Source organism: Dinoponera quadriceps, unplaced genomic scaffold (genome assembly GCF_001313825.1).
Source record: "Dinoponera quadriceps isolate SergipeBrazil2010 unplaced genomic scaffold, ASM131382v1 scaffold1782, whole genome shotgun sequence".
NCBI classification, from domain to species: Eukaryota; Metazoa; Arthropoda; class Insecta; order Hymenoptera; family Formicidae; genus Dinoponera; species Dinoponera quadriceps.
In genome coordinates this window covers 2,281,854-2,302,377 of record NW_014555947.1, presented here as the reverse complement: position 1 = coordinate 2,302,377, position 20,524 = coordinate 2,281,854, and the positions used below count along the sequence as shown (strand labels likewise).

At 41.6% G+C, this 20,524-nt stretch overlaps 1 protein-coding gene across 1 annotated transcript; it reads right to left on the bottom strand.

Moving 5' to 3' along the window:
- Positions 1-1,643: 1,643 nt before the first annotated feature.
- On the bottom strand, positions 1,644-12,177 carry LOC106746022. Its single transcript, XM_014622120.1, has 10 exons — positions 12,145-12,177; positions 8,307-8,438; positions 7,801-8,103; positions 5,050-5,158; positions 4,625-4,748; positions 3,929-4,102; positions 3,613-3,771; positions 2,689-3,020; positions 2,327-2,603; positions 1,644-1,872 (listed from the first exon to the last, which is right to left on the bottom strand). Exons 1-10 carry the CDS (start codon positions 12,175-12,177, stop codon positions 1,644-1,646), a joined length of 1,872 nt encoding a protein of 623 aa, XP_014477606.1.
- Positions 12,178-20,524: the final 8,347 nt, after the last annotated feature.

Here is a 20,524-nt window from a genome sequence, read left to right as displayed (position 1 = left end):
AATATTAATGAAAAGAATGAATATTCGTCAACGGTCAAATCTCGCTAAAAGTACCAGTTCTCGTCCGATCACTGAAGTCAAGCAGCGATGAGCACGATTAGTACTTGGATGGGTGACCACTTGGGAACACCGTGTACTGTTGATATAATTTTTTTTTGCTTTTTCTTTCAATTATATATATATATATAATATTCTTTTCTCTATATATTAATATATTTTTTTAAATATTTTCTTAATGCAATTCATACTCAAAAATTTTGCAAATATGCCACGTTTTCTAAATCGACATCTAATGAAAGAATCTACTATTTGGAGACAAAAATGTCAATAGCCAGAAACTCAAGGAAACATACTGTACGGCCAATATTCACTAGACAAGACTCAAACCAAATTGGTTTGAGTCTTGGCTAAAGTGATTTGAAACTTGGCTCTAGATTTGTATCGGAAATACGACATGAAAAAGGAAATAACAAAAAAAGTAACATATATAACTTTTGCACAGCTACTTTTATTATATTTTAATACAATTTAATCAAATATAAAATAATACATAATAGGATCTAAAATATGGTATAAAATAAAGTGATTATATTATAAAATATGATATTTATCATAACATATAATACAATCCAATGTATAATAATTACAATTTTAATATGGACTACAATTAAATACATTATATGATATTTTTTTATATTATGTATATGGGTTACGTTACGCATTATTTTTACATTTTTTTATATCTACCTCATGATTTCAAAAAGTTTCGTTGCATTCAATATTATTAAAATATATTAGGAAAATTGTTATTCTTTTTTTCAATCTCGAAACATACAGGAAAACACGTGTAAAGAAACGCATCTATCTTTTTTTTATTCAAAGATTTCTTAATATTGTAAAAAAAATCCTTAAGTGTGATTTATAAATAACTTGTAGAACTAACGACTAATAAATAAAAAGTCCAAACGAACGTAATATAGAACATGTTAAAGTAAAAGAAAAGAAAGAACGGTCATTGCATCTGCCCATCATGGCCATAATACTCAATTAAGTATATATCTACGACTACATATATATCTACGAATATTTTTTAAGAACTATTCTGACTCTTATTTTATTACTATACAGAGGATCCCCCTTCGAACGATACATCATAAAAACATATCATTATCTATCAAGTCTTTGAGTGACAGATGTAATTAGACGATATAATTAAATGCAATAATTAACGATGCGGAAAAACAAATTGGACAGAATACCCATTTAAATTTTTTTACACGTATCTAGTGTCCTACGATGAAATGTCTAATCGAATTGTGTTTTCGAGATGAAATCGAGACTAAGTAAATTTCAGCTACAGGATAAAATTTTAACGCTTATAACTAGCATACGCGATATCTTATAAATCTTAATTACGCTGCGAACTTGTTTCTTCCTTGAGCTTCTCAGCTCAGAGTTAAAAAGTGAAGATAAATATTTTTGCTACAGACATTTCATATCAAGGGACACCTGATATGTTTCTCCGAGGACAAATAATTTCTTACCATCGTGGAGATAAATTCTGAAAACACGTCGTACAACGATGTGATTTCAAATCATCATTGAAGTAGGATGTCAGGTACTCCGAACTGGAACTTCACGTTCTAAGTAATCATCGGTTTCCACGCGTTATTGTCATTTTGAATTGTCGCCGGCTGGTTGGTATGCTGCGGCTCGACGGATTGCAGCATGGAAGCCTCTGGCTTGAAGAAGTCTATGATGGGATGGTAGTTGTAGTTGATCCTCTTTTGCGGTTCCTGATATTCTTCGTCGAAACCCCCATTTTGTAGCCTCAACGAGGTGTCCACTTCTTGGTCGTACGGCTGACTGTATCTGAAATTCCCATATCCAATGACAATAATAATCAATACGTTAAAAAACAAATAATATCATATATATTAAAGGCAAAAAAATATATGTTACTTGTAACGATCTTTAAGACGTTCCGAGGGTCAAAATAATTGGTTTCAAAAATTGAAATGGAATATCAACGATTCTAATTTTCACACCTACATAAGTGTAAATTTCATTACTTCGTAAATTAATTCAACACTATGTTCAACATTATTTTCAGACTTTAAAATTGATTTTAAAAAATCTTAATTTAAAAAAGTCTCTCTGTATTTCATTCTTTCAAACGGAAACTGTAAGTTTGCTATCCGCTTAAATAATCGCGATCCGAGACGATTTTTCTCCACGAACAAGTAAGCTAAGAGGCGTGTCGCTTATTGTAGGGTCGAATCCACCGCTTGTATATCGCTTCGATACAAAATGCTGCTTCACTCACCGGTTCTTGACCGAGCTGTTACCGGGAGCCTCCGTGTAATCCTCGACGTGGGAGGTGGACTCCCTCCTGAAGGGCGGCCTGCTGAGTCGTGTGGGCCTGCTGCCCTTCGTCAGCGGTCCTTTGTAGCCCGGCGCTCGCGTATTGGGCGCGTGCTGCTGCGGCAATTTGTCGTACGGCCTCGGGACCGGTGAGGGCTTCTTCGTTCTGGTTCTACCTGGGAGGGTGAAGCTCGGTCTGCTCGGGCTGACTTCCAGCACCGGCTTCTTGTTGCTGGACACTGAAGCAGAGAAGCGAGGACACGTCAATCGAGATCGTTCGGCATCGTCGGCCGACGTCGAGTGATGTTCTCTTAGGTAAATTACCGAGAGTGGAATCGAAGCTCGCACTGGGATTGTACTTGTTGATGTGATTCAGCGCGGGCTTGCTGAGGTCCTGGAAGTCATCCTTGTGGTCGTTAGTGACGAAGTCTGCGCCCGGGAATGTCTCCTTGGACTTCATCGGTGGGTCCTTCTGATGAGGCGGGAAGATTTCGGCGTAACCGTGCACGTGGCAGCTGCAGCAAGTCGGGACTTTGAAAATGTCCATGTGAAGTCCCAATTTCTGGTCCCACGTCAGCAGCCGGTGGTAGTTGTAGATCTGCACGCAGGAGGAGCGGTAATTCTCGGAGATGAACGAACAGCTCGACTGTGGATTGCTGCGATGGGGAAACGTCAGAGAACGATTATTGTTAGGAAGAAATTTAAAAGGTTTTATGCAGGATGTTTCACGATGTGTGGACATAATTTGAAAAATAAATTTACGACACAAAAATAACACATTCGTTTTTTGAAATTATGCCCACATATTATGAAATACCCTGTATATGTTATACTTAATCTGTGATATATTATAATAAAATATTACAGGATATCTTTTTTAAGCAAAATCATAATATTGTTTGTCCTCAAATAGTGTGATTGGGATTAATTGAATTCGAAAATATCGGGAAGATAATTGATCTTTTGATAAAGAAAAAAGAAACAAGACCTCCCCTCTCCTTTCGATTCATCGCTCGTCGTGTATCGCCCGTCTCCCACAACTGGTGATTAATTATTCTCTAATTAAGTTTCTCGTCGCAAGCCATATTTCGTACTTCACGACGGAGCAAACTTCGCCGTGGTTCGCCACCGAACATGCATACTTCATTTAATCGCTCACGACGGAATGTTACATAATCCGGTAATTAATGCCCAAATAAATTACATCTCTTCTTTCGGACGTTATAATATATCGCGTGTCACACTTACGAGCATTTCTCCAGTCGTAAGGTCTGGGTGTGTTCGCCGGTGTTTATTATGTACTTCCAGACTCCGGAAGCGGCTCTCGCTAATTGCGGACGAGCATACTTGACAGTTGACGGACAGGTGAAACCCTCCTCCACGTTGTCGAAAGGATTGTCCGATCGTCTGAAATCAAGAATTTACGCGTGAAGTAACGAAAAATAAATTCCTTTCTACCTTACCACACCTGCTTTATTAACGAACCAGTTCCTCCGTTCGTTTGGAAAAGTAACGGACATTAATGAAAGGCAATAGAGAAAACGGATGTATCCTTCTTATTCACCTTTTAATCTCGTTATTCTCGTATCTGTTTTCGTAGCGAGTTTCAAACTTATTCTCCAGCGGCAGGGGGATCGGCAATTTTTCCTCCGCGCTTCCGTAATCAGGCATCTTATAGTCGGTCAGCAGTGCCGCCACCATTTCCTTATTGGTCCTTAAACTCCTTATTATCGCCTCGCTGGAAAGTTAAGGCCGCTATTAAGCGTCCACGCGCGAAAGCGAGCAGTAACGGCGCGCGGTATTTTCACCGATGCGGAAAATTCCTTCCACAGCGTACCCGCCATTTACGCGAGAGGAGGTCTCGGGAATAACATCGATTCCAGTTTTCAGATTAATCCAACGGACGAGCCATTCGTCCGTGGATAATCCTCGAGAAGGAAGCGCAGGAGTGATTTTGCAAATTATTCAATTCCAGTAAATAACTGGCGCGTAAAAACTTTTACCGCTCAATTAATTCAACGTCAGAGAGATCTCGAAGACGCGCGCGCTTCGGTGTGCTTCGTTTTATTTATCTCCAAAATCCTCGGACGCCCGTCGTCGCACTTGCCGAGGGGGGAGGCTGCGCGAAAAGTGAAAACTTCGCCGCAGCTTCGCCAATTAAGACGGCCCGGAAGATTTTAATCTCGCCGATATGCAAATTGCCGCGTAACAATGTCCGTCATTAATTCAACGGGGAAACGAAAGTTCGGGACAGACTCACTGCGGATAATCGTTGGCCTCGAGACACACCGTCTTCGTGAAGAAAGTACATTCGTTCTCCGTGGGTCGCCTCTTCGAGTCGTTCGGTCGCTTAGACGACCGTATCACGGGAGTCCTTGTTGGTCCTGGAAAGTGATCGATCGATCAGTCGATTGATCCATTTCTTCATCTCGCGACTCCTTTTCTCATCTTTCATTAAACGCGTTTGATCACGGTTGAGTAGTCACTTTAAAGAAGTAACTCTTTATCGTTATCGTTATCCAAGAAGTAACGAGCTATGATTTCTATCGCTTTATTTGCAACATTTTTAAGACTGTTTTTTAGGATTCGATGCTGCCATTTATATGCGCATAGAAAAAAAGTGCTAGAATCAACTAGATGTAATTCCGCAGTTTTTGCGAAGGTCGACTTTCGCGGAAAACTGACCTGTGTAAACGTTCCTCCTGTTCGGTGGAGACGGCCTGATGGGTCGCAAAGGTTTCATGGGAAGTGGCCGTCGGCGATCTTGTGGCCTCATCATTCGCAATTCCTGGGCCTTTAATTAGGAATCAACACGTACATACAAACTATAGAACTTCCCACAAAACTGTGATGTTCCGGCTATGCTCGATTCGATCAGAACTTTTGTTGAATTCTCCCGTCGGAAGATTTCTTTTCCCATTTATCTGCCTTGCGGAGGTTGAAAAGTACAATCCGCGAATAAAGTCTTTTATTAAACTTACAAGGTAATTTGTTATCGGTAACGAGACGCGATAAACGCCTAATCGCGGTTTGCCGTGTGAAAATTGTGAACTTAACAACTATATTCGCCGTATAATTATAAGCGCGCGCAAGTATTGTCCGTGTGCGCTGACCTTAATGATCGTTTAGATCGAAAGAGGAACACCACCCCGCACCGAGTGTTTTGTGTACGCAGACCGGCATGATAAAGTTAACATGTCATGCTCAACTAGGCCATTAGGGTTTTCTAATCGTACGCACAATCAATTTATTGTTTGTCGAGTAATCAAAGAAAAACGGGAACGATGTGTCAAAGCGGTTTATCTGGCACAGTGATTGCGTTCAGCGGAAGCCAGCTCTTAGCAAGTATTTAATGATTTTATTGTTTGCGATCGGAGTGTATATCCAGATCTTTGACAGAGACCGAAAATAATAAACCACTAATAGATCTAAAAATAATATACCAATCGAAGTCATCAATCACATTAAGAGCTAAATTTTGCTTAACGTCCAAAAAAAATTACGAACGGTTAGAAAATACTAGTGACCTGATTCTAAATTGCTTATTAAGGCTATATGCACCAGTACTGTATATGTGTACGCACACAGTGACTCGCAAATTATATATTTTATTATCGACCTGAATTCCATGCGCCTTCAATATCGCCTTGAATTTATCGCGGATGCGTCTGTTCGGCAAATTTCTCCGCTTTTCGGGAAATGTCTCCGCAACGAGAACAACGGTTCACACAAGCCATTCTCCAATTACCCCGTCCCGCCCGCGACTGTATCATCGCGCTATCGTCGTTGATCTACGCGAAGAATAAATCCACATCCGCCTATGGCAGTCCAGTTCTCGCTCGCTAATTAATGTCCCGAATGGAAAGTCGTGTTCTCGCGCGGCGATGAATATCCGACGGCGCGTACACAGACACGACCGCCGCCACTCGAGATTCACCAGACGGTCCACGAGGCGTCGTAATAAAATATATCGAACGCGTGAAAGTACTCGCATAAGAGGTGCCGTTTGAAGGCCGTCGGCTACGAGTGAAACCGCGCGAGCGATGCGCGCGGTCCACGCGGCTTCGTTCTAAATCGTAGACACGCGGCCCGGGAATGCCGGACACGGGGATGCTGCAGACGGGGATGCTGAATAAACCTTACGCGTCGAACACCGCGTAACACATTACCGACCGGATATAGTTGTGTAATATGTTCCAGATTCAAATTTATGATATATCATTATAATGAGTAAAAATATAATATTTTTGAAGTAACGATTTTCACCCTATCGGCCGAAAAGCACCAGTCTGAAGACCTCAAAGCGTAATCTTATTTTATTTAAGCTATCGATGTGTTTTTTAAAGAGAATAATACCACGCGAGGGAACGGTTAATTATGAAATTAAAACGTTACAAAATTGAACAGCAGACAAAACAATTTTCTTTAAGCGTGATTATAATACGAGTTTCGCGACTGAGCGAGCTGTCGATGGCAAGTAAAAAATTCCGCGTATCGCGATTAAGAATCTGCATGATTAACTTATAACGGACGATCTTCAAATAAAATGTACGCGATGGCGACGACGTCTCGGACTTCGCCTTCGTGATTTAGAAATCGCCGCGCGACTTCAATTTATGGCGCCCGTCTTGTAGATGAAATTCGGTGCTCGCGAATCACACCGGAAGCTCTAACATCTCCGCTGAGGGAAACGCGTCTACATATTCAACCGCGGGAGATAAATCCCGCTGAAATTTATGACAGATGGTCGTGTTAAACGCGACTTTCTACCGCGCTGTGCCCGCCGGCGGGAAAAAAGTCCACGTGGTTGTCTAAACGATTTGCCCACGTGGAAAAAAGGGTTTGTTTCGATTCACCTGGCAATGTTTCGGTCGGAGGAGACGGAATTTCTGGTTATAAGAACTGGATCCGGTTCATAAAAACCCGAAATTCTGTTTCCTTCAGTCAAAGAGCGATTTGTTCACCGTCGGGTAAATTCACATAATAACAAACATTTTGTACTTGTGTTAAAATCGGTGCTTGTTTAAATTTTTAACATACCCGTGTGCTGATTTAACATATTATGTTAATGTTATCTCAACATTTTGAATTGATATTGAACGTGTATTAAAATAACACATTTTATACTTTTCAGTATAAACTAAAATCTTATGAATATTAATTTCGCGTCAATTTTTGAGATAATATTTGTGTTACTCTTCAACATATTCACCTCGTATTAAATTAACACAAAAATTTGAATAGTCGTTATTAAATTAAAAAAACTTGTTACCGTGCAGTCGATTTTTTTTTCCATATGCGACGGAGAGAAATGCCCGAGTACAAATACATCAATTTTCCCTTGTTTTCACCCTCGTATGTAAAATATTGCTCTTCCCTTTCTCGTTGGCGATTAGACATCTATGGAGCGCCTCAAGTTACTAATGTTTCACTAACCTCGGGCAGCGCCTCAGGCGCGTCGTCCTCGTCCTCCTCTTCGTCAGTCTCCTCGGCGGAATCATCGGATATAATCTTCGTGATGTCCATGTTGATCGGCAACATGAGTTCCCTGCTGACGTTCGCTCTGCTGCCGCCGATGGGGGGACGCGTTTCCTCGAGCGACGGGGAAGTCGTGTCGCTGTTCGACGTTCTCTTGGCGATTAATGCCGCCATTGACAATTTTTGCGGCGGCGGTGACACGCTACGTGCCAGCTGCATTTGCTCGCCGATTTGCTCTTGCTTCTCCGGCAGCTTCATTGCCTGGAAGAAAAGAGGATGAGGCGGTTCAGTGAGATCAACAAGCTTGAAAATACAGAGAGAAAGAGAAAGAGAGAGTGTGAGAGAGAGAGAGAGAGAGGGAGAGAGAGAGAGAGAAAGAAAGGGGAAGAGTAGAAATAACGAAAGGAGAAGTCGCGAAACGGACAAAACAAAAATTTTCGTCCGTTCTATTATGCTTCTCTTACTTTATCGGTTCTGTTTTGGTCCTCCTCGTCGACGAGCTTGAGCGACGTCGATATCTTCGCTTGAGCTTTCCCGTCATCGCTCACCTCATCAGCGTCCTCCTCGCCGTTGATCGGGGACAGTAGCGCGACTATCTAATGAGCAAAAAAAACTCGCATTATACATAATCGTTATGTATCAAACGGCGATCTGATTAATTTAGAAAGGCTAAGGACCAATTGATCCGCAAGGACTATTTACTAATTCAATCCTAGTCCAAATTGAACGATTAACTTGTGTTCAAATGAACACTGAATCCGTTATTTTTCAGTGACGCGATATTCATTCCAGATCTTTGGGATATTTAATTTACGAAATTTTTTACAATATCTGTTCACGGTATTTTAATGCAAAAATTTACAGATGTTGGCATTAGTTTTAAGATAGTTCTAAAATTTATCGAATATTTCGTAAAGAAGTGAAATTTTCAAGAACGTCATGTTTACATGGAAATCCAGGGTATACATGACATAACGCTCCGGGAAATTAGGATTCAAACGGCTGAAGGCTATTTGAAGTTTACGGGACGAGAGCTGAGAACTTCGCCGGGAGACACCGCGATCCCAAGCGATACGAGAAGCAATAATTAACCGCGGACCTAAGATCGCGAGGCGCAAAACGTGGAACGTATGAAAGCGAATTTTCGCAAGTCGCCGGATAACATAATATGTTAAACAATTTCCGTCATCGCTAATTAGGCCGGCCGTCGCACGGGGCGACCGTTTGTAATGAAACGCGAGTGAAAACGGCGCGCGCTCGCGCGATCCAACGAGAAGAAGGGGACAATAAAATGCAACTTCCGGAAAGGAACAATCGTAACGATTGTGCAACGTCGCGCGGTGCTATACATAGCCGGAGAATGAACCGCAAGGAAGCGTAAATTACGTTACGCGTATCTCTTGTTTGCCAAGAGCATGGACCGCCTATCGCGCGCGAGGGATCTTCTTTTCTCTCCTTTTTCCTCCCCACGAGGAGAACGAGGAGGAGAAAAAAAGGACGATGAGAAAGAAGGGGGGGGGGGGAGAGCCGTCCGGGAAACAACGGCTGGGTTTACCTGCGTTGTACCGGAAGCGACGCTGTGACTGCAACGCGCGTTTTTTGCGGCATGCGGGAGCCGCCCTACGCAACTTTGTGCAATCGCCAAGTAAAGAAAGAAAAAGAAAGGCTCGGTTCTACTTCCGCTTTGACATTACATATGTATATTCACGATTTGTTTACTTTTCTGTCTCTAATGTCGGTCGACCTGGTGATCACCTCACCTTATTGATTATTTTTGTTTCAATTACTTCGATCGTCAAAAGGAATCCCATTACTGTACCGAAAAATGTACATTGAAAAAAAAAATTGTTGGTACTTGTAACTATACTATACTATATTACACTTGTAATTTGTTGTACTCATTCTTGTACTTGTAACTATAATCGCATGAGAATGAAAGAATGATATGTATACAGTCAGGAGAACTATTTTTCTAATAAATTTGTAATACTTTGTAAATTGTTTTATAAACGCAATATGTTAAATATGTTAAATTAATACACGAGTATATTAAACGTTTAATATAAAAATTTGAATAAAGTTTTATTTTAACACAAGCACAAAATGTTTTTTACCGTGTACTAATATATTTATATGTTAATATAAATTTGTATAAGTATACATTTTTTTAACTATGAATATACAGTAGCGATAACTTGACATGGACATTATCGCTACTATTTTTTGATTCAAAGCCTATAGTTGGGGTCGAAGATGACTATAATTGACATATGATTTTAGTGGGATTTCTCTCAGTGTATGGCATTCAGCAGAAAAAACCGAAGAGTCTCCCTCCCCCCTCGCGAAAAATCCCGTCGCGCGGGAGAAACGATTGAATCCGCCTCGCTCAGTCGAACGGTCGCTCCGAATTAAATGACTCGCGCTCGCGTAATTTATACTTGTATGCGCCATGCAGAATTTCAGCGCGACTCGGGCGGCTTTTAGTGAAAGTAAATGCCCGTCAGCTTCATTCAGAGCGACTCTTAATAGTCGGCCGGCCCATAATTGGACGACGTGATAAACGGTGGCGGGCTCCAATTTAATTACTTAAACTAAGCGACTCAATTATTACTACGGGCCGCGAAGAGATCGCACGACGAAAGTCGTCACACGTCAACGCGGGCGCGCGGGACGGTTCTTATAAATTTATGTCCCGCAGCGGATTAATGAGTTAGGACGCGATGTTATACTTATCGATACTTAGGTCTCATCAACGTTAGTGGGACGGATCGGCGGACTTATAATCGACGCTGGTTAATTGCTGCGATGCGCCTTAATAATTAATGAGACAAACCGACGGACACGGGATTAATATTCTTCCTCGGTGATTTTCTCCCTAATGAAAACTATGCCTTGCATCTCGCGGGAACGCGAGAAGTCGAGCCGCCGCAGGAAGCGCGGAATGCCATCGTGGGTTCGCTTACATGAAAGTTAATCGCAATGTTCAACGAAATAGTAGATCTGTGCGGGAGATCGTCCACTTGATCCTGCGTCGTGCAGCCGAGATCCTGCCGCGCTCTCGGCGTTTATCGTCGACGTAACGATCCAGTAATCAGCGAGTCGAGCGGACGATTTCACTGGCATTCATCAGTTACTCAGAGATGAACGGAGTCGCGTGACGGTGGCCGAGTGCTTTAAGTAAGTACCGCTCCCATATTACGGTAAGTACACGCGAATATCTATACATATTCATCGCGTTGAATGAAAAGCCTTTCCGGCGGTCGCGCGCGTATGCACGCGAGCAGAGAGCGAACTCGCTATTCCGGCGCGTGCTCGAAACGTTTATATTACTTTTCCTCGTCCACCGGCCGGGTCGGCCGCTGGATCAAGGCCGCGACAAAGGTTGTTCCACTTTGGACCAGGTGAGTCGAGACGCAGAAAGCGTCACACGAACGATCAATCCGCACGATGCGGACGGAAGAGTTGGAGCCTAAGTGGAACTTGTTTATGAACGTGATTTCGAGCCGAGTCAACAACGGGATTATCGACCGACCGTAATTATGGACACCGATAACGGGCGATCCACCGTTTGACGGTCCACACAAAATTCCATCTCGCGCTACTTCCCGCGAGAGGGGAGAGAAATGTTGCCTCTTGCATGAAATGTAATGTGACGTTCTTGTTCGAAATTCCCCCGGTGAGTTCTTCGCGAGGTATGCGTCCAGAGTATTCTCTAATTTTTAAGTCGTGCACCGAGGGAGAGAAATATTAAGAAAATAAAAAATATTTGTTCGGTCGAGTAGTAATAATACGTTTCTTTTTACTTCTACACTGAGAAAGAATTTTTTTTCTTAAAACTGTAGTTTTTTATGAGAAAATGTTTTTCTATTTAAATAAAAGCACTCAGATTTAAGTAAATGTGTTATTAGTATCTGCCGAATAACTGTTTTTTTTTTTTATTTGTACCCCGGGATTAGCGCGGCAAATTTTAATAGCAGCACCTAACAAAATCTTATCTTGTAAGAGGAGAGAGAAATTTGATCTTTCACATAAAAGTGTAATATGATGCTTGCGTTTCTCTATAATTCTTTCTGAATGTTTTTCACGAGAACGCGCCGACGATATAAAATCTAAATAAGCCTAGTCTGGAGATAGAAAGATAAAAATTCAGGAATCAGGATAGCGATCTGGGACCAGGTAGCAGAAGTTTAAAAATTCTTTTAAAAACACCATTCGGGTGTCCTTTAGGCGTCTCCAAGACATCTTTCAGAAGTCCCTGCTACCTGGGGAGAGACCACTAATCTCGTAGCGGGAAGACCTTACCAATAGCACCCAGCAGGACCTTCCTATCCTCATCGTAACGGCCGATAGCGAGTCTTATCAACAGTTCCGATATCAAGCGCCCTGCGATTCTCACGGATCACACTGTCACTGTCACTGCGACTATTCATCAAGCTCTCCGCATGCCCGTGAAATGCTGTCATCAAAACCTCGACGGAAGAATCGCCCTCGCGACCGGTCACCACTGCGTGGCTCGTGCGCCCTTTTAATCGAAGCTTAGTCTCGCGAAGCCAAGTGCTCCGTACATGGGACACGAGTAGCAGGACCTCCGGAAGGACCTCTCCGTAGCGAATTCCGCTCGCGAAATCCACCTGTGGCCGATCCGCTCGTCGAACTAGCGCGAGACGTCAGCTCTCCCGAAGAGAGGAGGTAGCCGACCAAGAGCTCCCCGCACGTGGGGATAATGTAGGAACCCGGGGTCTCCCTCTCGTGCAACCGTGACCGAGAAAACTGGACCGTCGCCGGGTTGGTGGATAAGCGTGTCGTACCGGAGAGAAGGAAGAAGTCGGCCAGCCGAGCTCCTCCTCTGCTTCGAGAGAGCCGTGGCTTTACTCTCGGTCAACAGACTACGCGCGCAGCATCGCCAGGTTCTTGCGCCACGCTATACAGGGTGTCCGGGTCTTTGTGTCCAGTTGTCTTTCAACGGAGGTGAATACAACGTAAGGACGTCGCGGGAATAAAACCCCGGGGACGAGAAGAGAGCGCGAAGTCTCGATTCGAGGCGGACTTCATCGTCATGAACACAGTTGGCCTCGCGAGATCGGCGCTTCGCTTAACTTTCGTTCGGAACAAATCGACGATCGCTAGTTGACGGGGAAATGAAAGAAGAATCGTGAATAAAGGGAAACGGAGATGGAGAGAGAGAGAGAGAGAGAGAGAGCGTGGGACACTCTGTAGAGCGCGACGTTGCACGAACGATGGGTTAGCACATAATGATGATCAACACGTTGTTCTCTCTGCGATTGCTGTTCCGGATCCGGCCAATGTGACATCCTATTGTGTCGAGGAAGCTTTTCCTCGGCATCGATCATCGCAAAACCGATCTTCCCGTCGCGTGCGCGAAGCAAGTAGTCGCACGGATATCTGTACACGGAAAAGAAAACAGTTCCCGCACGGAAGAAATAATCTTATCGGTGTGATTGAATTTTCCGTTGTTTGCGGACTAGGCCGAAACTACAGGATATATGATAAACTTCCTGTAGAAAGTTTTGATTTAATTGCTTCCAGTTGTCTCGGCCGAGTTTTAACGCAGACAAATATTCGCAAAATATTTGAGACGAAAATGACCCAACCTGACAGTAACTTACCCGATAAATAATAATAAATTACTCTATACTTTTGAGAAGTTGGTAATTTGAAAGCAATTACAGAGATAAAAAGAAATTTTCATGTGAAACTCCAAAGGAGGATTTAGCCTTTAAGATGAGTAAATCACTTTGTTTAACTCATATTTTCCATAGAATGTGTTGATACGGTATATTGATGTACTGTATATAATATATAGTAATTAGGAAACTAGGTACATAGTAACTAAAGAAAATATCTTTTATTAGGATTTTCAAATAAAAATAAAAAGAAATACAACAGATATAGTACAGTCTTAATGTTTTTGATACTATTGCACCTTATTTATGCATGAGAATATGAGTCCTGAATTGATATTAATTTTTTTCCCCGAATACCGGAATCTTTCCGTCTCTACAACCGAGTTTACGTCTGGTCGCCAGGCGACAGGAAATTGAGTTACACCAACGGAATTGCTTTTCCCCTGTACGATTTTTTCGAGGTCCAGTGCTCCCGCGAAAACGCGTCCTTGTGACAATCTCACGTTCGGTCGGTCGCTCGTAGATATCGTATCTGTAAAAAGAAGAAGCGAAATTAACCGGCGGCCACAGCGGGTTAACCGATAAGCTGTTTTCACTATGATTGCCATTCAGTGTCCCTTACTTTCGATAACGCGATTAACGGAGTAACGATTGTTTAGAGAAAGTCCGCAACTGTCCGAGATTTTCTACGCGCGGCCTGATAATGCGTTCGACGCGCCAAATAGATCGTGACAATCTGTAAAGCACGTCGCAGCCGATTTTCCATTTTCGGTGGACACGAATATTCCCGAAAAAATCGTGTCGAAATTCAAAAAGTGGAATAACATCGTGAAAAGTCATAATTCCAAAATCGAATACAGAGATAATCTTCCGAAATGTTGGAATTGTTTCACAAAATTATAATCCTGCGAGACGATTTTATTTTCTTCCAATATTTCGAGAGATTGTCTCGGCTTTCATTTTTCGGGATTAAGATTTTTAAGGGTGTTGTCTCATTTCTGAAATTTCGGGATTCTTATTTTCGGGATTCTTATTCGGGATTATGCGTAACTATCCCGTTTTTAACGTTTCGAAAACGTTATATTTACATCCACTCGACGATCGACGTCAGCTTGGAAGGAAATTCGCGACACCAGTCATTAGGCCGCTCCATCCATCCGCCACTGACAATGAGATCAGCCCTTTCGGGGAGCATCTCACGGAAGAATGGATTGTATAACAGCACGTTTAACAGCTAGGAGCGCCACACGATTGCGGGTTGCAGTCGTGGACTTTCTCACCTGAGATTAAATCATATGGAATTGCTTCGAAAGCGCAGCGCGGGCGTCGTAATATCGAGTGATCTATGTAATATCGCGCTGGAAAAGGTAAAATGGCGAAAGTGTTATTTTGCATATGAAATATGTGGCGATATGTGGTGTGCGCACAATTTCGACACGAGACACATTAAGGCGCGATAAGATCGCGCGCGGCCGAGATAAGCGCGACTCGTGTGCGAGAACACTTTCTCACGTTAATTACACGACCGGTGTCGCGCATTTGCGAGATTGTCATCCGCTCGCATTTTAAACGGGCGAGTTTCTTGCCCTCCGCGTTTTTCGCGAAATCCGCCTCTGTGTGCCCGCTAGAAAGTTATCCGAAGCGCGGGATCTTTTCGATTAAGATAGTTAGCTCGTAGAATACCGTATTTTCAGTAGTAATATTAAAGGGACCCTTGATAGGTTTATTATTTATTAAAAAAAAAGCTTTTCTTGTAGCTTTATTTAACTATCTAAGTAATAAATGTTAATTTTGCACACCCACGAAATTAAGACAAATATACAATATTGAAAACACAGAGATATATTATGTCTGTTTTACTATTTATTATTACGGACTTTCATATTAATGCTTTATTTATACGTCAGTTAAGCTAATATAAAAGTGTATGCATGATAGAAAGTAGCATATAAATATTTTAATATGTATATATAAGTATATACATCGTGTATTACTATAAATTATACATTTCCGATAAAATGGCTATATCTTCAAAATAAATGGTCAAAAATTTGAAAATTTTTGTATAATGTAGTTTCTCGTTAAAATTTAAAATGTGGTTCAGGAGAAATTAAAGATAAAAGTTAAAAATAGGATAAATATCAAAGAACAGTGTAAAAAGAATCATTTTCCCATGAAAACAGTTTGACGGGCCAACTACTTTAATACGCACCGCCGAAGAATCGCGCAACTCACGCGACGCTTCTGTCTCTCAGGAAGTGACAACATCAATCGCCGATTCGTTTCTGCGCGAGCGTAATTTATATTGTACGCGGTGTATTGACTCTCGCGCGTACAATTTCTCTAAATTCCATGTCGCGCATGGCGGATGTCACCTGTCCTCGAGAAATTACATCTGACATCGAAAAAAAATATTTCCGAGAGCCGCCGGCCGCGCCGGCGACAATTCCACGTTCCTGTTCGTCCCGGCGAGTGATTCGAATTAACGGTGATTAACGCTCGAGCGACTTACACGATAGAGAACATTGTGTACTTGTTTTAAAACCGGTCCTCCTTGGCATTTCGGGATTAATTTTTTAAACGTATCCGTGTGTTAATTTAATTTAACATATTGTCATTGACACGGTATTAGACATTTCTAAAATAAAACATTTTATATATAAATTTATACGGATAATAAAAACAATGTAGGTTTAAAATTAAAATAAATATTAAAATAAAATTGAAATAAATTCTAAAAAATGAACAAAATGTACATGTTAACTTGACATATCACGAATGTTAATTTTACTGAAGAAAATATTTTCCGCATTATCGGTGACATAATATTTATGTTAAATTAACGCACAAAATTCGGATAGGTCGTTTAGATCACGTGAAATGTGTTAAACTTAGCACAAAATTTTTTCACCGTGTGAATCTTCGCGTCATTGATTTTCTTTTTTCGCGGGAACGACCACTGCGCCCGAAATTCAACGTCGGCGCGACCGATCCCCTCGAGAGATCCGTCCCATCCACGCCGTCTACTCGTCGATTTGCACTTCCGTTTCTAATGACAGCTGCCTGACGACGAGGAAGGGGTGAAAGCGACGGTTTTATGCGTACTCGCGCGAATGGTGTCTCAGGTGCGATAGTCGATAGTTATCGTCTTCGATTAGCGACGTGCGAAACGTTGTATCGCGCGATAAAGACACGCGCGCGTCTTCATTGGGAGATATTTATTTGGCACGCGCGGCCAAATTGTTTCGGTGAAGTAGCGAACACGAGGGACTGAATGGCCGATATTGAGAATTACCGGCGACCCACTTTCGTGAGAGGATGAGTGTTACGGAATAAGGGACATTCGTTACGGGAAAGAAAAAGAGAAACGGGCACTCGGAGGTGTGCGCGATGTCGATCTGAAATCGCTGCTGCGTTGTGACGATCAAATCGTCACGCTCTCAAGGGAGTCGGATTGAAAAATGGACAAAAGTGTAACGTTGGGATCTCCCTCTTTGCGCGAAAGGCTTGAAACTTGCTTCGTACGACTAACGGCAAAACGCTCTCTAAAAAGCATGTTCCAAAATGTACGATTAAGGCCGCGGTGTTTGCGTCGCTGTGAATTATTTGCAATCTTCGAGATCGAGGACATAATTAATTATAGATCTGTCATTCATGGACGTCGTACATATTCAGCTATTCAGCTATTAACATTTCATACGTAAAATCAATACACAAAATATTGACGAGTAATCGGAGTTTCATTAAGCTATGATTACACTGTCCGACAAAATTTGATCTTTTTTTGGCATCATGAGCATGAATAGTCACTTCTGATGTATTTTTGCCTGCTGAAAACAAATCTATTGTCTAAATTTGGCTATTACGTCATAATTTTGGGAAAAATTTTAAGAAAGAAGCAAAAAACGACAATTTTGAGAGTCATGACGTTGTAACACCGGGCAGAGAATTTTTCTCTAAATTTCGTTAATGCCATGAGAAAGTATCAACTTTTAGCTTTAAAATATATTTTGTTTCGTTTCGATATGATTTCTCGTTTTCCAGATATTCGTTTTCGAGAAATGGACATAATACATTATGGCAGAAATATTATAATCTAAGATTAATTTAAGACGGTGTTATATTTCTCAAGTGATGACGGACTCATGAATATTGGTTATTTAAACGCAAATCCTGTTATAAATTATACAGATTAAAAAAGATAAGAGGGATAAGAGGGGGATAAAAGAAAGAAATTAAAAGGAAAAAGCAGAGAAAGATGATGTCGCGCATTGCAATGTCATTCGGGAGCGATTTCAAGCCCATTTTCATCGTCATGAGAGACTTTGTCGGCGCCTCTCGTCGCTCTATAAGGCGATCGGACGGAATGATCGATGCACGCGAGGCAGCAGCGAGGGGCTTCTGCCGATCCGTAAATCGGCATTAAGTCGCGGATTACGCGAGCCGGCGCCGTTACCACCTGCGAATCGGCGGGATAAACGCTCTAAAGCGTGAGAACATATAAATTCGGCTGGCGAGCCGAGCATGGGAAGAGCGAACTGGAAAGCCGAGGCGGAATCTTCAAACTACTCGGTGTGTGATCTCCGTATGGAAATATATATATATATATATATATATATATCGATTTGAGATCGTGCGCGGGCAATATCAGCTCTTCCGCCGAGATCTCGTAAAAGCGACGTAATTTATTTGCGTTCCTTTCTCTTTCCCCGAAACGTAACACAGTGCGTCCGGTTTTTGCGACGGGGTAAGTGATTATCTAAACTACTCTCGCGTCGCGTTTCAATTCCGGCCAGGAAACAGGTTTACTCTCATTTTTATTCGCCGCCTCGGGAAGATCCTGCATGCTCCGATCCTGTCGTCTGGTTCTTCCCTTTCCGGATTCGCGGCCGAAACGCGGACAAGTGAAACGCCACCGGCCAGAAGAGCCACCGGTCAGAAAATGTGGGTCGCGTATGCTCGCGGAACCGCGCCGTTTGTAAAATCGCGTCGATTAGAGAGAGAGAGAGAGAGAGAAGTAGCCGGGAGTGGAGTGAAAATTCATTACGTTCCGCGAATCGAGGGAAAACGCAATCATCGGTGACCAGATGCAAAGGAAATCTTTTCGAATTAGATAAAATTGATGGGACAAAATTACGGTAAAAATTAATTGTTAGATCTTTTTGAATTCTCTCAGTTCGAAGAGATTGCGAAAACTCGCGAGTTCGAAATGTAAGATCAAAAGCACCCGGTACGATCTTGCGTAAAGAACACGGAAAATAATAATTTGGTTCGTTCAACTGGATTTTCTGCAAGGAAAATACAATTCCGGTGTAAATGATTTTTTTGTCGTCTGGGGACCAGACGAAAACTTGGCTGCAGTCAATAGAAAGACTTCTGTGAGGATTCCTGTAGGAGGTTTTTGCTCAGTTAATTGCTCTCAGTTATCTCAATCGGGTTTTGGTGCAGCTAAATATTTTCAGTCTCGATAACGGATACATAATTTCTCATTACCGAGGTTTATTTCTCGTCATCGAGTTCTCATCTGATTCCCATTCGGTTGCAGGAATTGAGGTGAAATGAATTGAAATGAGGTTTTTTTCGGTATTGGGACAACTCGACGTTATTAAATAATAATGTAAATTTAATTATTAATTCAATATACAGTATATATATAATATTCTTTTTCTAAATTTAATTTAATTATATATATAGGTGCTCCATAAGTATAATTAAAAAATTGATAAAGCCCATTATCAACAACTGTGAGAGAATCTATTTGAAAAAAATTCTTTCTCGTCAGCGAGTTTTTCGTCTGATCCTTATTCCGTTACACGAATTGGGATTTTTTGTCGTGCGAAGTAGAACGCAGGAGTGTCGCGTATTCTTCAATCTGGTCTAATCTCGCATTCTCGCGTTCCGAATAGCCCAGTATGCCAGCGACATGCGACATGCGGAGGGAAAAAAGAGAAGGAAACGATGACTCAGTGCGAAGTAGCCGGCTTTCATGACGCTCGATTTCTAAAGGATGACGATAATAGGCGTCTCTGAGAAGGTGGAATGTCGGGTGGTGAGATGTTATGAATGAAAGTGGAACGCAGGTCGTTCGCGGGTCTTCCTTCGATCGCGCGTCGATCCTGCGGATGTTGCCGATTAGAAAGGAGCCCCGCCGGACGACGATTACTATTATCGCGAAGCGGGAGATCCTGCGGCGAAAGCCTTTCGCTAAAGAGAACTCGACGTTAGCATTTTCTTTTCTTCCTTTTTCACCATTATCGCGCTCTCGATGACACAAAACCATTTAACACGATTTATGACGAATTATTGAATAACAAGAAAATATCATGAATAATGAAATAAGGATAATGAAGAATTGTATAATAAAGGATACAAGGAAGGAGCATGTTGCGATATTGCTGAGTTATCGGTTGTCAAACTAAGTGGAGTTTTATGACGTATAATTATATCATAATTGGGGTTAATACCGGAAGCAAAACAATAGCAAAACGTATAACTTGAATGCTTGGAAGTATATAACGTATTCTTATAAGAAATTTTAAAGATGTTTTTGAAATATCTTACTCAGAATGAAAAAATTGTGTGAGTTAAGTCAAAATTGCAACTTGTAAGTTAACTTTATTAATCTTTATAATCTCGTGTACAACATCTCGTGTGTTATATGTTCTGATAATGAACATTATACGTCATCAAGGGATACGATACAACATTATAAGACAGCAAAATTATATGTTAAAATTTTAATCTACAACTCGTACAATTACTTCATTTTAAGTAACGTAATTTAACAATACTTACATATGAAATGTTTTCGAACACCTTTTTGCGATATTCCACATGAACAACTATCCACTTCAACGCTTTCATTCCATTATCAACAATATTTTATTAAAATATAACTCATGCCGTATATTGATAAACGAATATAAGAGTCGTATGATCAGTTTCGTTTTTAGCTCAACCGACTGAACTAGTTCAACAAATTTACATCACATCGAAGCGCACGCATGAGACTCACATTTTGGAGTGCTTGAGTTTCT

Coding starts and splice junctions, on each gene's coding strand:
- LOC106746022 (XM_014622120.1), bottom strand. CDS start 12,177: ATGAGGATAGGAAGGTCCTGCTGGGTGCTATTG. Junction 4,749..5,049: donor CAGGAGGAACGTTTACACAG/GTCAGTTTTCCG, acceptor ATCACTTTCCAG/GACCAACAAGGACTCCCGTG. Junction 3,021..3,612: donor TTACGACTGGAGAAATGCTC/GTAAGTGTGACA, acceptor TCCCCATCGCAG/CAATCCACAGTCGAGCTGTT.